This window comes from Haemaphysalis longicornis, unplaced genomic scaffold (genome assembly GCF_048455015.1).
Source record: "Haemaphysalis longicornis isolate Haplotype H1 unplaced genomic scaffold, Haemaphysalis longicornis Haplotype H1 scaffold_37, whole genome shotgun sequence".
Lineage (NCBI taxonomy): Eukaryota > Metazoa > Arthropoda > Arachnida > Ixodida > Ixodidae > Haemaphysalis > Haemaphysalis longicornis.
The window spans coordinates 328,571-342,825 of NW_027526355.1; the positions used below are offsets into that span (position 1 = coordinate 328,571).

Below are 14,255 nucleotides of genomic sequence, written 5' to 3' on the forward strand. Positions count from 1 at the left end.
AGATTCCGGTTGCACGGTGAGCGCTGTCGCTGTGGTTCGCGTTCGCGGCGCCGCACTGGGCAGTGTCTCGTGCGTCATAGAGGCGCGTCAGAGCCGGAAAGAACTGCGTCAGAGCGCGCAAGTGTGGCGGCAAGGTATGGTTGGTGAGCCAGGGGAGGAAGTGAAATCTTTTTTTCGTGTTTGTGCGGCCCCTGCTTTACGCAGAGGTGTAATATTTGGTACACGTTGTCGTGAAGGGGTACTCTAGCGACTGCGCGATTGAAATGGCGACATTCGGAAGCCTATTTAGGGCCCCTTTAACGGTGATCTTTGCGCTACACCATTGGCATGGATGCTACCAATGCTAGGCCACAAGTAAGTACACAATAATATAAAATAAGGAAGACATCATGAATTAACGCGTTAATTACCACAAGTAAATGAAAACTTAATCCAGCGCCTCTTTATACGCCTTTGCAGAGGCTGCGGCACTTTCTTTTGACTACTTTCGGTATCAATGCCAGGCTAATACTGTTACTAGTCAAGTGACGGCACCACAGACCCTCTTGGAGGGAGAGTAGGAGCAACGCCACCTCTATCAGGCAGTCTTATACAGGTGGCGTTACTGAATGTACAAATGTTGCAAAAAACAACAAGAATACAAGGTACTGGTGAATCACTGTTCTGCACTTCCGACAATTTTTACATTGAGTAGAACTGCTTTAGTCTCTTTTTTATAGTTTATTGCGGAGCACAAGTTTGTTCCAGTAAACTTTATTACATATAGAAGCTTCACGTTCGTGAGTATGTGACAGACCATGGTTACTCTCAGAACTGGTATCATCCACAAAGTCACTGATGCTAACATCATCCTAGAAAGCAACTGTGCGTGCCCCCATGGCATTGTGAGTTTTGCATCATTTGTGAGTGCACATAATGCAAGCCCAGGCAGCCATCACTCTTCAACACACGAGTTTAAAAACCGCCACCATATCGATAAAAAATGTACTACTAGTGCATATACTACAGAAAAGAGAACTGAAGCCTCCAAACAAGAAACAAGATGGCACAATGTGGCCAAAACTGCTGCAGGCGGCTTTGTAATTAGCCTTTCAATCGGTCATTCACGGATGATGCCTGTGGTTGTGTTAAAGAAAAGAAAAGAGCTGCCACACACAAACATACTTGACCTTAGACGTTGCACTGAGGAGGTTGTCCAGGGGTTGGCGAAAGAGTGTTACTGCTGTTTGTTCCGTGTGCTGCGCAGGTGCGGGGTCAGCACTACGACCTGGTGCTCAACGGCTGGGAGGTGGCGGGGGGCTCCATTCGCATCCACCACGCTCCCACCCAGAGGCACGTGCTCACCCACATACTACAGGTGAGGGTGGAGGGAGCTCCTCCAACACGCAATGGTTAAAAAGCAGGTAAAGGCAGCAGAGAGAATGATTTGGGCACAGAGAATGAGAATGAAAATGAATTCTGGAGGCCTACAGGACAGAGAAACTGGAAATTGGGAGGGAAGGTCTCTATGGCAACACGTGGGGCATCACATCGCTCTTTGAAGCACAGGCGGGGGGGCCTGAGAACATGGACATATCGTACGTGGGGAGCTACAGGCAGCAGAATGAAACCTGTGTATGCTGCTGTGGGAATTGGGAAACCATAGGGCATATTGCCACGGACTGCACAGATATACAACTGCGCCACCGGATCAATGAGGGCACAACTTTAGTGGAGGCTTTGGTATTTGGGGTGAGGGGGAGACTGAACTTCAGGGCCATAGAGGTGACAGAGAGGTGACTGGAGTGGTGGCGGAGGGGATGTAAGGAAGAGATTGGAGTAAAGATGGAGTAACCAAACGGATGAGAATTTAGGACAGCAGGGTGGGGGGAGAAAAAAATGTCCAAGGGCAGGAAAAGGGGAGAGCGGGGCATGAAAATTTAGAACCGCTGGGGAGGGAGTGAGGGGATAGGGAGGGAGCAGACAAATAAAGTTTGTTAGGGTTAGGCCAAATAATTTGAATTTGAACAGACAGACGGTTGGTGACAACCAACATCCTGATATTAACGGAGAGCGTCTAATCGTCATCGTCATCTTTTCATCATCATGGATTGCGATGCATGCCTGGCACCAGGCAAGAATTTGTTTTTTTGCTTGACTACAGGACGACACAGTGTCATCGTCACGGTCATCTTGAAGAGTGCCGCTTTATGAATCGAGTGATCACCTACTGATTTGAGTGTGTGGAGTGATGTGTGGGATGATAACCTCACTGTTCATTGGAGCCAGGGATAAGTTTTGCAGTGGAACGGAAGGTGGAATTGCAACCCCTCACCTTTCGTACGCATTCCTGGGGAACAATGTAGACCCTGGGCTATACAGTGTGTGAGAGCTACTGATGGATACAAGAAAAGGATGGAATGGCATACAAACTGCCTTGCTGAGCATTTACAACTTGTGGGCATAGTTTTATCCAGGTGGCTGTCAGAACATTGAATTGAAGTTCCTATGATGATCAAGAAGGATCATAATTAATCTCTGTTCATGCAGCTGCTGCTGTTGGCAAAAAAATAAAAGGGCAGCCTTTCAGCTTGCCTGCATGGGATCTAAATGCCCTTTGCTTAGCATCACTTAGGTGCACACTTACAAGTGATGCTTGCTTTCACTTTGCTCTTACTGTGGGTGGCACCCTACCCCACTAGAAATGTGTGTGTGTGTTTCACAGCTCATCACTTTCTATGCTTTAGCCACTGGGCTGACATCTAGTTACCATGAGATGTTACGAACAGACGCATGAATGATGTGTTCATCGTTGCTTCGTGATGCAGGAGGACGTAGGAGAGTTGAGTCACCTGCTTGAAGCCCTCGAGTCTGGTGCACCCCCACACGGAGGCATAGCGCTCGGTCAGTTTTCTCTTCTTTTATAGCCCTCTTGCAGGGCTTCTAATGAAATGTCTTGAACAGTCATGAGTTCCCCTTGAGTTCCCCCCTCTTGAGTCTTGAGTTCCCCCTCCGTGGGTGCTGCTTCCAGGTGTGGACCGGCTGGTGTGCATAGCCTGTGGGGCCCCCAGCATCCGGGACGTGATTGCCTTCCCCAAGTCGGCCGAGGGTCGCGACCTGCTGGGCGGCGCACCAGCGCCCATCGGGGACCGCGAGAGGCTGCTCTACCACCTGCCTCTGCCTAAGGAGGAGGAGGAGGCGGAGGGGTCATCAGCAGCCCAGCAAGACAAGCAGCAGCAGCAGCAGCAAAAGTGATCCCACACGGACCTCTGTGGCCTTAGCACTGCAGGTTAGTTTTTGTGGTCAGCCCGCTGTAGCTGCAGTAATGTCATCAGCTGGTTGGGCTTGCATGTACTGCTAGCATTCATGACAGCACTGAAGTAGTGCCTAACAAAAGCGCTCACCTGGTTAGCTAAGCAAGCTGACCAGAGGTGCTTAGCTAACCAGGTTTGATCTGGTCCGTTTGAACACTGTTGGCAATAATGCCTCCCTGTATTTGTGGTTTCGCATGGTTAATTTTCCCTCAGGAAGGGTGCAAAATAGTTATGGTTGTTTGTTTTTGGGATTTTATTTTTTTTAAATCGTGGGGTAAAAATCGGGGGCTATTTTTCAAACTGGTAATTGAAGAGAAATTGGATAATCGGATTTTTTTTAAGACCATTCTGAAATTCGGGTTTTTTTTAATTAAATTTACAGATGTACTGTGTGATACACTCAGTTTGTGTTATCAGAAGTTTCCACAAACTTTTTAAGTCTAACGCATTAAAATTGATGTCTGTTTCAAGCTGGTAATCATGGGGACATCAGTGTTTTCTATATACCAAATACTCTTGGAACTTTCATGTTTCTTTGGAAATGAATCAGTAATTATGGCATTAAAGAGCATTGATAACTTCTAATAAACGAAGCATTTTGATCACAAAAAGCTGGTCGTCAAGTTTTTACACATTCTTGTTCACATACGTTATCTCTGCAAGCGCAATATGTCGGATCCCATTCGAGGCCTGTCCCATCGTTGAACATATCCCAGCCAGAAGAAAGTTCTCTTGACAGCACAGCTTCCATTAGCTAGGAACAACAATGCCACTGCAGCATTTGCCAGCCTGCAGTAGCGAGTGGTAGAGGCATGCCAATACTCAATGAGTTCGACAGCTGTGTTTGTGGGTGCTTTTTTCCAGCAAGTACTGGTTGAGAATGGGGGACTGTCAGCCCACAACTGTGCATATCGCTACTTTAAAAAGGTCTATTCGTGGAGAAATTGGGTTCAACCCGATTCTCCTCAAACATGTTCAGGATGTAAAAATCTGGTAAAAATCTGGTTGCACCCAAAAACAAACAACCGTAAAATTAGCGTCCCGAAAGCAGGTTTGACAGCTAGGCTCTGCTGTGATGGCTGAGCAGGAGAGTCCTCCACTGCACTTCTGGCGTAGGATAACGAGATTGTAATGCAGTAGTGTCTCAGATGGGAAAGTACTGCCCACACCTCAGGGTGAGGCGCTTATGCGTGCAAAGGCTTGATCAAGAACTTGGGGTGAAAACGTATGAGAGTTGGACTGCGTTTGAGGCTCCCCTTGCCTCATCCCACATTCCAAGATGAAACACTGATTATGAGACCTGAGCACATGCCATCATTGCATGCTCGCATCCCATGCCAAGTGCATCTTGCGTCGCAAACTTTATGCTATACAACCTCTGTTTGTAGACCACACCTTTGATCGTGTGAGCTTTTAAAATTGTGAAAAGAGGGAATCTAACAGTTTATGGAACTCCCAAGCAATGAGTGTGTGCTGCGCAACTAAAACGGCACTTACACATCAACCGAGGAAAAAAAAAAAAAAATTAACCGAACGTGCATAAATCTCGCCTCTATTGAGATTTCAATTCTTACAGGTATGCTTGTTCGAACTACGTCTAACTGTCCTCAATTGGCGGTGGCACTGAAAATTTGGTAGGTTTTCTTCTACAGAAATTTTTTGTGGCATCCGGAATAGTCATAATACAACCACGCAGGTACTCTGGGAGAGGTTGAAAATTGTTACAGCTCATTCCGTCCAGTTATGAGGACAGGGTTGCCTTGAGAGGGTGGGGATCTTCGCGGCCAGAACCTGCAGGTTACAGCGCTTTCGTGACACACACAACTGCTTCAATCACAGCGGCATTGCATGTGAGGGAGCTTATGGACAACGTGCAATGCAGTCTCGAGCACCATGGGATAGCGCACTATGGAGGCTGGGTGTCTGCTTAAACTGGGACTTTGCGTCTGTATGCAGGCACCTCTGCAGGCATCAATGTCACTTGCGTCTGTGGGGCTAGCCCACGGTTAGCTGTACCCAGGCTGCCATAGGAATTTGTGGCACTGTGTGGCTTTCATTCGCCATCTGTACAGGGGATGTACTGATGAGGCAGAGTGAAACAGCCCAAGAAGCAGTGACGAGACGGAGGGATAACAGCACTGTGCTGTGTTGCTATTGCTGACTCTCATCGTTTTTTAGTGCTGTTTTATTTTCCCTTATCCTGCACCAACGCGCCCTTTGTGGGACATTGATTCTGTGCGGCAATAAGCACAGCATTGTTTGAAAACAATGAGTTTAAAGTGGTGCAAAGGAACGCGATGCAAGTCCAAAGCAAAGCAAAGTGATGCTGTATGGATCCAAAAAAACATAATGGCGTGATGCCCATCCAATGTAGCTCCAAGAAGGCTCCAATAGTATCACTGTATGTGGTGAAAGGGGCTTCGAACTTTGTTAAATTTTATGGCCATGTCTTTATTTATTTTAGCATTGATATTTGCCCAGACATCCACGAAGTAGAAAGCTATGGGATTAAAGTGGGAATACATAGCACCAGTGTAAGTGGAAGCACGTTGAGTAGCAAATGCAAGCTGCAGTTGTGGAACCAGAGAGACCTTGAATAAAGGCAGAATCATAGTGGCATTATAAAACACCCAGTGCACAATTCCACAAATGCGAGTTTTCTATAGAAAAGTGCTGTTTTAACTACACTATTATACACATCAAGGTTTCATTTATGTTGGTCTTGAGAGGTAGACAGCCAAAACATACTACCTGGATGCAGACATTTCTAGTTCTGCTGTTTAACTGCCAGCGCATCCATCTTTGCAAAAATTGAGCAGGGATCAATTGTTGCATGCCTATTTTGATGCCTACTTACCCAGTGCTTTTTTTTAGCAAGAATTAATGACTGGGCAGTGAAAGCCTGATGTCTGGAATAGAGTATGTCTGCTCTAATAGATTTTATCAACATTAATTTTTTTGTATATGTTCTTCAGTGCTTGCGAGCACATTACATGAAGTATGTGATCTGATACTCCAGCATTGATACAAAGGCTGCTGTATCATTGAATTGTCTTATATTTTTGTATTCCTCCTTTTTGCATGTGTCATCATTGTTTTTACATCGATGTTGCATAAATCACTGTCAAGCTCAACTTTCTCTGTCTTATTTCCAGCAGAGCTTGAATGGAAGATTGGCCTACTCAAGGAAAGGTTGCAGGACAGAACAGCCTTTCTCCCGAACACCAGAGAGGCAAAAAAATCTGCCCTTCAAGTGGAAGCCTTGTCCCACTAGTCTGATGTATTTGCCCCCACCCACTAGTCTGATGTATTTGCCCCCATTCCTCAGAATATCTCAATTAAGGAAAACAAGAGTCTTGGGAAGCCTGAGCATCGTTCCGGTTGTAACGCTTGTTTACATTTTACTTTTGGGGCAATGGACAGCTAATGTAGGGGCCATTTTCAACTCAGTTGAACGTCTAAGCTTGTAAATAAAATTACCTGATGCACCGTGAGAGCAGAGTGGTGAAATTTTGTCTCTGGTGAAACTTTTTGGCAGAAGAGCCCCCGACACAACCTCTGGAAGATTCAAAGCCCTCACTTTTCCCTGCCTGCTACTCCCATTTTTGCTTCTGCTATTCCCCATAAAGCACTTTGGATGCAGCCACGAGGAACGTGCACCCACGGAGCCATGAGGGAGTTACGCTTTCTTTTATTGTATTTTTGTAGCAGATGATGGCACACGGCGCATGGAATCATTCAACCCTAGGCCCCTTAGCAGCCTGTCATATCTGGCAGGAACACAACCCCAGAAAAGTGACCTGTGGCGCACGCTTGACCGCACTCCACTGTGTTTAAATTGCGGAGGAGCAGGGCATGTCTACCGCGGATGCCTTTATTGTCATGTCAGGTTGTGAGGATTCACACCAAATGCTACGTGTCGAAGGAATGGGGAGCGCCTGGAAAAGATCGGCGACTACCTCGCCGAATGCTGCGATGTCTTTGCACCGCAACTCCCAGAGTCTCGTCCGCCATTGCCCATGCACGCACGCTTCACCTCAAGTTCCACCAACCGTCAATCGCGTAGCCCTGAAAGCCGAGAAAACTGAACTCGGCGGCCCCAGGAGGTGAGGCCGTGTGCGTAAACATTTATGAAAAGCCTCCACTGCGACGATGACAAGGGTGAGATGCAAGGGACCAGATGGAGACCGGTAGCTGCACCACCCAACACGTGACATGCGACGTGTTTGTGCAAATCGATGGCCACAAAATGACTGTGTTGACCGACACTGCTGCAGACCATTCTGTAATAAGTAAGACTTTCGCCTGGGCACTAAAGAAGACACCGACACTTTGGACTGGCCTGCTGAAGGCCACCTGGTTAGTCCTGTGGGTAGGTGCATGGCATGGATTAAAATCAAGCGGTTCACACACATCAGCACCTTCGTTGGGCTGCCCAAATGTTTGAAAGACCTATTTCTTGGTATGGACTTTCTACGAGCAAATGTTGCAGTTACTGATTTGCAGAAATCAACAGTCAGGTTTAGCTCAAAGTGAGCCATGGAGAGACACATTGAACACCAGCAAGGCACGGCTTTGCGCATCACTGTCAGCGACGGTATCACAAGTGTATTCGTCAACATCAAGAACGTCAAGTGTGTTCGTATTCGTCAATTTGAGGACTACGAAGGGATAGCCAAAGGCAGCATGCGATTACTTCTAGACGCCCCCAAAGGAGTGTGAAGCAATTTAAAAGCAAGTCGAGGAGATGCTAAGCGATGATGTATATATATATATAATTCAGCCATCGAAGAGCGTGTGGGCCGCGCCCGTCGTACTTGTCCGGGAAAAAGACAACACGGTTCGCTTCTGCGTTGATTACCGCCGACTAAGCAGTATGACGAAACACGATGTTTATCTGTTCCAAAGGATTGATGACTTGTTGGACCGGTTGCGCGATGCCAAATCCTTCTTATCCCCGGGCTTGAAGTCCATATATTGGCAGATTGAATTTGGCGAGTGTGACCGCGAGAAGATGGAATTCGTGACACCAGATGGCCTCCAGGATTCACGATCCTCCCCTTCGGCCTATGCTCTGCGCCAGCTACATTCCAGCGCATGATGAATACCATCCTCGCTGGGCTGAAATGGCAGCTTGTCTTGTATACTTAGACGACAAGGTTGTTTTCTCTAGTTCATTTGAACAACACTTGTGCCGGCTCAGAAGTGCTCTGGAGGCTATTCGCTCTGCAGATTTGACCAATACAGTTGAACCGCGGTGTAACGAAGTCGGTAAAACTCGTAATTTACTTCATTACATTGAAATTCGTAGTTAAAATGAAGTGTTAGCCATTTGAAGCAGTCCTGCGAACTAAAACGTGGCGCGTACACTGTTTTTGTTTGTCAGAGCTTAATTGTCTACGTGGGCATCAGCGTCAACCGCATGGGGCATTTTCTGCAAGCAAAAACACGCCTCGTGAGCCACAGGCGAGCTGACACAGCCACGGAGACCACTGCGCGATGCAGGTAGCTCCAGTGAGCACTTCAAACCGCTCCCTGAAACGCTACACGAGGGGCAAACAAATGCTGGAAGAAAGCTGATGAAGTGGGCGAAAAGTGCACTGTAAAACGTTATATGCGCCGCTTAGGAAAGCGCCCACCGAAAAAATTGGGCTGCGGGAACTACAAATGTACGCTTGGGAAGAAGCACCTCGAAGTTACAAAGTGTATACGGCGCCTTTTTCATGCGGGACAAAAATCTACCCCATTCAATAATGAACAGCCTAGATGACCTTATAATCACTTACTTGTGCGCAGGTAAGGAGAAAAGCACTGACACATGTATCACCTCACCATTTACACATCACCGTAAAAGAACTGAGATAACAATGCACGCGTACCACGCTGACTGTGCCCGTCACGGCCTCTCGACCCGCATTTCGTTGTGACAGTTTCGTCCTGTGAGGCACAAAATTTTAGTCGCTACTTCTGGTCTGGAATAAATTGTGTTCTGGAAGGTGACCTGTTGCAAGTAAGGTTTTCATTATTCCGTGAAACAATAATACATACCAAGAAAACATACATCACAGTTGTTACAGAAATTACATTCAATTTTCAAGATTGTGAAACACCTAACTAAAGCCTATTTTGCAAACAAGCGAGATACCACGTGACTGCGGTGATCATCCATTGCCCAATGCGATGTCGTCTGCTAAACTCGGCTTCCAGAGGTACATACCTCGCTCGCGAACAACGCTGATCAGCACGTCAGTTGCATTACCAATGGTTGTTCTAGCATATATTTCCATGTGGTAAGTGTTAAGTAGGAGTCATCACCTTACCCTTTTTGCACTTCTACTCTGCCCAGACAATAAAAATTTCTGAGTGCGCAACCGAAAAATGTACCGGCTTTTTATCTGCACAAAGATAATTAACGAAGCTAAACCAATTAATAGTTTTAATTGTGTGTCTGTAGATGATCGGTAGCTTTCAGATTCATAAGGAATGATTGAAACGAAAAACAAAAAGAAAATACTCAAGCCTGCTTACGCCCTTTGATGAAGGCAAAAGCCTGGTACTTATTAGCAACTCCTTACTGCTACATCGTATTTACGTATCTTTCTTCGCATTCGTTTCTTCGTCTTGCGACGCGAATTACTTCGAGTGGCGCTTTTTCTCTACTACACCGTGTTTGCGTCTTTCTTCCCTCTGCTGAGCCCAAGGACGTGGGATCGATCCCAGTCACGGTGGCTGCTTTCCTGATGGCGGCGAAAAACGAAAACGCCCGTGTGTCGAGATTTCAGAGCACGTTAGAGATCCCCCAGAGGTCAAAATTAATCCGGAGCCATCCACTACAGCGCGCCTCATAGCTTCGGCGCTTTAAACCCCGAAATCCATTAATCATTCAAACCGTTTTCTGCGCTTTCATTTCTCCACCTAATGGCGCGAGTTACGTCTTTTTGTATCCAATTTTACATTTGCAGTTCACAGTTTTGAGAATTTTGGGAAGCGGTCATCAGTGCGCCTCGAAGCTCTCGATTCCTGGCCAATCCCCCTCGGGATATGGGCCACAGGAGGAACACCAACTTTTGTTCAACCAAGTTTGAGCAGCCCGTTCTCTAGCAGAGCGAGAGACAGAGAGAGAGAGAGGATGAACCGTGAACGTATTTATGAGAAATAAATTAGCAGAGTGGCGTCCTCATTTCAGGACCCAATCTAACCAGAGAAGTGAAGTAGAGAACTGTAGGCCATGTGACCTTATGGGCACATGGTTAAGCAACTAACGAAGCAGTGCAGGGAGATATTGGCTGGGCGTCGTTGGAAGTTGGAGAAGCTCGGAGTAAAATATGTTTTGAGGGAGCTAGGTTGAGAGCAATGAATCAATGCAGGTGGACAGTTGAAAGTTTAGGGACAGGTACATGGAAAGCGTGGACACGCAGCGGCTAAGGAAGTCTAGAAGGCTAAAGGTGAAATATGAAAAGAACAGTGGAGAATCAAAGACAGCCAAGGTAAGCAAAAGAAGCAAGGCAGACTGTAACAAGAAGAGCACACCGGGATACTAGTTTTCCACCGCCTCGCACTGGAACGTTTTATCTCCATGGGAAAAAATGTGTACTAAAATCCCGGGTCATCTCCACTAATCTGGGGAGGGGCGAAGCATGCAGTGTATAAGTGTATTCTTGGCGCCTTGGTATTTTTGCCAACGGAGATGAAACCGTTCCGGGGTAGAGGTATACAGCTTTGCTGTAAAAGTCGGGTGTCTTTGAAGCACGAAGCTCTCTAGCGCGAGGCATAAACGAGTGTCCCGGTGTTTCTTTTTAGTACAGTGACTAAATTAGACGACAGTTACGACGACGACATGAGACACCAATAGCCCGAGCCCCTAAGGGGCTTTGCCCCTAATATCTTCTGCGGTGGTAAGCGTAATCGTCAACACCAGTCATACAGTGCGCGCCTCCTTATTGGCGAAAGTCATCTGGCTCCTACCACTGCTCCGTGCGGCAGGAGTCGCCTTCTGACCAACGCAGAAGCCGGCAGCGGCGTGCAATCGCACACGCAGGCGTAAAAAAAAAAAAAATCAAACCACCACGCCGGAACGAACGCCAGCGCAGCTCCCCTGCCGTGGTTTGAACCGTGGCGACACCGACCGGAGCGGGCGGAAACTATAATGGCAAACTGTTCGCATGGCGATGCAGTGAAACATCCCCCTCGTGAGGGGCACGATCAAATGCAGAGCATTTCCGGGGGCGCACAACGTTAAGTAGTTTGCATTACGTTAATGTTGTTGCACTTGTGGCAACTGCTGACGAGAGAGCGCTCGTCAGCAGTAATTTGAATGAGTCAAGGATATAAGGCGCGTTCGTAGCCTCCCATTCTGTGTCGGCCTTGTGGCGCAGTGGGTAGAGCACCATGTACATTGCGTTCTGCCCGCAGGGTCGAGGGATCGAAACCAGGCGCCGGATAGTATTTTTTTTTATATAGTGTAGGGGGAGGGGTGCGGACAACGACGGTGCGGACTACGACTACGGACGTCAACACGGGTGACATCGTGAGTTACTGAAATGCTCTGCATTTAAAAAAAAAAGCGCGCGCAAGTCTCATAAACACTCGCAAATGCTTTGCCGATCACTTGCCGGACCGATGGAACCCAACAACTCAGATGAAGCGGAAACAGCTAGTCTCGCTCACAAATTAAATATGAATGTAGACTGAATAAAAAATATTTTAAAATATGAAAATAGCAACGCAAACTGAAAAGTTTACATTTCGACCAAACGGTCGCAGGAGATTTTAAAATGAGCACTCTTGTGGCGCGCAGCACACCGAAGAGAAACTCGGCAGCCTGTGAGGGATGCATGCTGTTAGTAAATGCCAGATTTGGTGATGCGGTGGTAGATCTTGACTAGTACTTACCTGCCTGTAGCCTGGGTTTGATTTCCGGCCGACGAAGCTTCGCAGGTGAAAATGATATTTTTTCTGGCTGGATTATTGAACCAGCAATTTCTTCTAACTAGAAATAGGCAGAATTTCTAGCTACAAATTTAGTTTCTAGGACATTTCTAGCTGGAATGAGGTGTTGTTCCAGCTGGCAGGTACTACTTCCAGCTAGCGTTTGTCCCTCCAACTGGGAGAAAAAGAAAAAAAAAACCTGTAAGCTGGAAATAATCCTCTATAGCTTGACTAAGAATTTTTCTAGTCAGAAGCTGTCGATTGCAGCTAGAATGTACTAATCTAGTCAAAAATGAAGCTATAAATTATGATTTTATGCTCGGAATGCTCTTTCGACTTTCACGGGGGTTGCCGTAACATTTGTAGTAACCTTCATTGAGGTCTATTTAAGGTTTTTTCACGCCTGTCACACATCTTTAAATCGGTTTTATTTTCTTGCGTTGTTCCAATGTTTTTTTCTCTCATGATGGCTCTGTTTTTACATAATATCTGCAACGGCGCAGTCAGTAGCTTTTCTCTGCTATAGTAGGTGTCCATTTTGTGCACTTCTGTTTACCTTTAAAAGCAGTCGCGGTAACTTATTGAGCATGGAACATATTTTTATCTCAAAGGAAGCCTACAAACGTGCACCTGCGTCTAATAGATTTGGCTCACACGCGTGGACGTCAGCCGCGTCCGAAACGTTACACGCACATAAGCTTGCAGCTGTGAAATGTTACAATAGCAGGTTTTCCTGCCATTATGAGGGCGATGTGGCGCCACGTGCTCTGATCTTCAGTTGCAAAGTGTCGCAGAAATGTCAACCAGGGTTGCTTGCGTTTCTTTTCCTGTACCTTCTTTAAATTTGGTCACCCACATATTACGGCAAACGGCAGGACAGACTAAAAGTTATTTAGTAATTAGTTTATTGGTTTATACAAGTGTAAAAATTATTGTGACATTATCAACATTGCAGCCAAATTTTTATGTGCTAGCCTTCAGCCCCCGGTATCACACGCCATGTTGCCCTGGGTGGGGTAGCAAAGCGCGACGTTTCCTGAGCATACTTACCTGGTGCCGGAGTATCCGTGATCCTCGAGGCGGAGCTCCCAGGGCGAGACGCGGGCATTGCACTGCGCTTGTGTTGACCCCTGCCACTACCCCAAACTGGGGCAGATGGGGCATGCAATTTTTGGTAGTGGGGGACTGCGTTCGCGCTATCCCCTTGCTATGCAAATCCAAAATCAGAACATTGCACGTGTCCCTTTGCATTTGTTAGACATTCCCTCTGTATGATAGCGATCGTGAGAACCCGTGCCGATGAAACCAATTAAACGTCGTTGAAATTCAGGTTTATTATCAAAGGGCCTATTAGGTAAATGCCTTTCGATATCCCCACCTGTCAGATTCCATTTTGAAGTGATGTGGTATGGCCACATAGTTCAATTATTGATGTTGGTCTTGCTTAGTATATGTCATTGCAGCAATTATATTGTCAGAATAACAATGTAATAATTGTCACTTCAAACACTCGCCCGTGGCTCGCAGCTCACTGACTCCTTGTACGCACTCGTACAGCCCGCTGCAAAACTTTTACAGAGCAGGCTCAGGCGACTGCGACTTATAACATCTGGAAGAATGCGTTCGTTATCTGTGCAAATTAGGCAACTCACGAGCGACGCCCGGCAGGGTATGTAACGTCGCGCTCTCGCCCCGCCGAAATAGCTCAGTTGGGAGAGCGTTAGACTGAAGATCTAAAGGTCCCTGGTTCGATCCCGGGTTTCGGCAAGCTTCTTTTGTTTTCTTTTTTTGGACAATGTAGCTTTGTCCTCCACCGCCTCTTGTTTTGCTTCTCATAGCCCCATAAATATGACCAGAAACAATGTCCGCAAAAACCAGTAGTATCTGCAGAGTGGCAAGTATCTGATAAGTGTCGGCAGAGTGGCACGTTCATCGCATACCCCATCCGTCAGGCCTAACGGTTGTCGGATCCATGACATCCCGTTGTGAGACACACCAGTTCTTGTTGATGGACGGACTTGGCGTTTGTTTGTT

At 46.8% G+C, this 14,255-nt stretch overlaps 1 protein-coding gene and 2 non-coding genes across 6 annotated transcripts in view; all 3 read left to right on the forward strand.

Annotated features, from left to right (window-relative positions):
- LOC144178003 (aspartate--tRNA ligase, mitochondrial-like) overlaps positions 1–6,734 on the forward strand; it is a 42,882-nt gene extending 36,148 nt beyond the window's left edge. For 3 of the 4 annotated variants that reach the window (XM_077705551.1, XM_077705549.1, XM_077705552.1), the window contains exons 15-18: positions 1,247–1,357; positions 2,808–2,883; positions 3,011–3,268; positions 6,449–6,734. In XM_077705551.1, coding sequence (XP_077561677.1) covers positions 1,247–1,357; positions 2,808–2,883; positions 3,011–3,234 — 411 coding nt within the window. In that variant the 3' untranslated portion in view covers positions 3,235–3,268; positions 6,449–6,734. The remainder of the gene's footprint in view (positions 1–1,246; positions 1,358–2,807; positions 2,884–3,010; positions 3,269–6,448) is intronic. The other variant, XM_077705550.1, reaches the window with a different exon arrangement.
- A 6,529-nt stretch (positions 6,735–13,263) lies between these two features.
- LOC144178009 (U1 spliceosomal RNA) lies at positions 13,264–13,427 on the forward strand. The gene has a single exon (XR_013323914.1). It is a non-coding gene; the product is annotated as a U1 spliceosomal RNA (small nuclear RNA).
- Positions 13,428–13,915: 488 nt separating this feature from the next.
- Positions 13,916–13,988, forward strand: Trnaf-gaa (transfer RNA phenylalanine (anticodon GAA)). The gene has a single exon. It is a non-coding gene; the product is annotated as a tRNA-Phe (tRNA).
- The last annotated feature ends 267 nt before the right edge of the window (positions 13,989–14,255 follow it).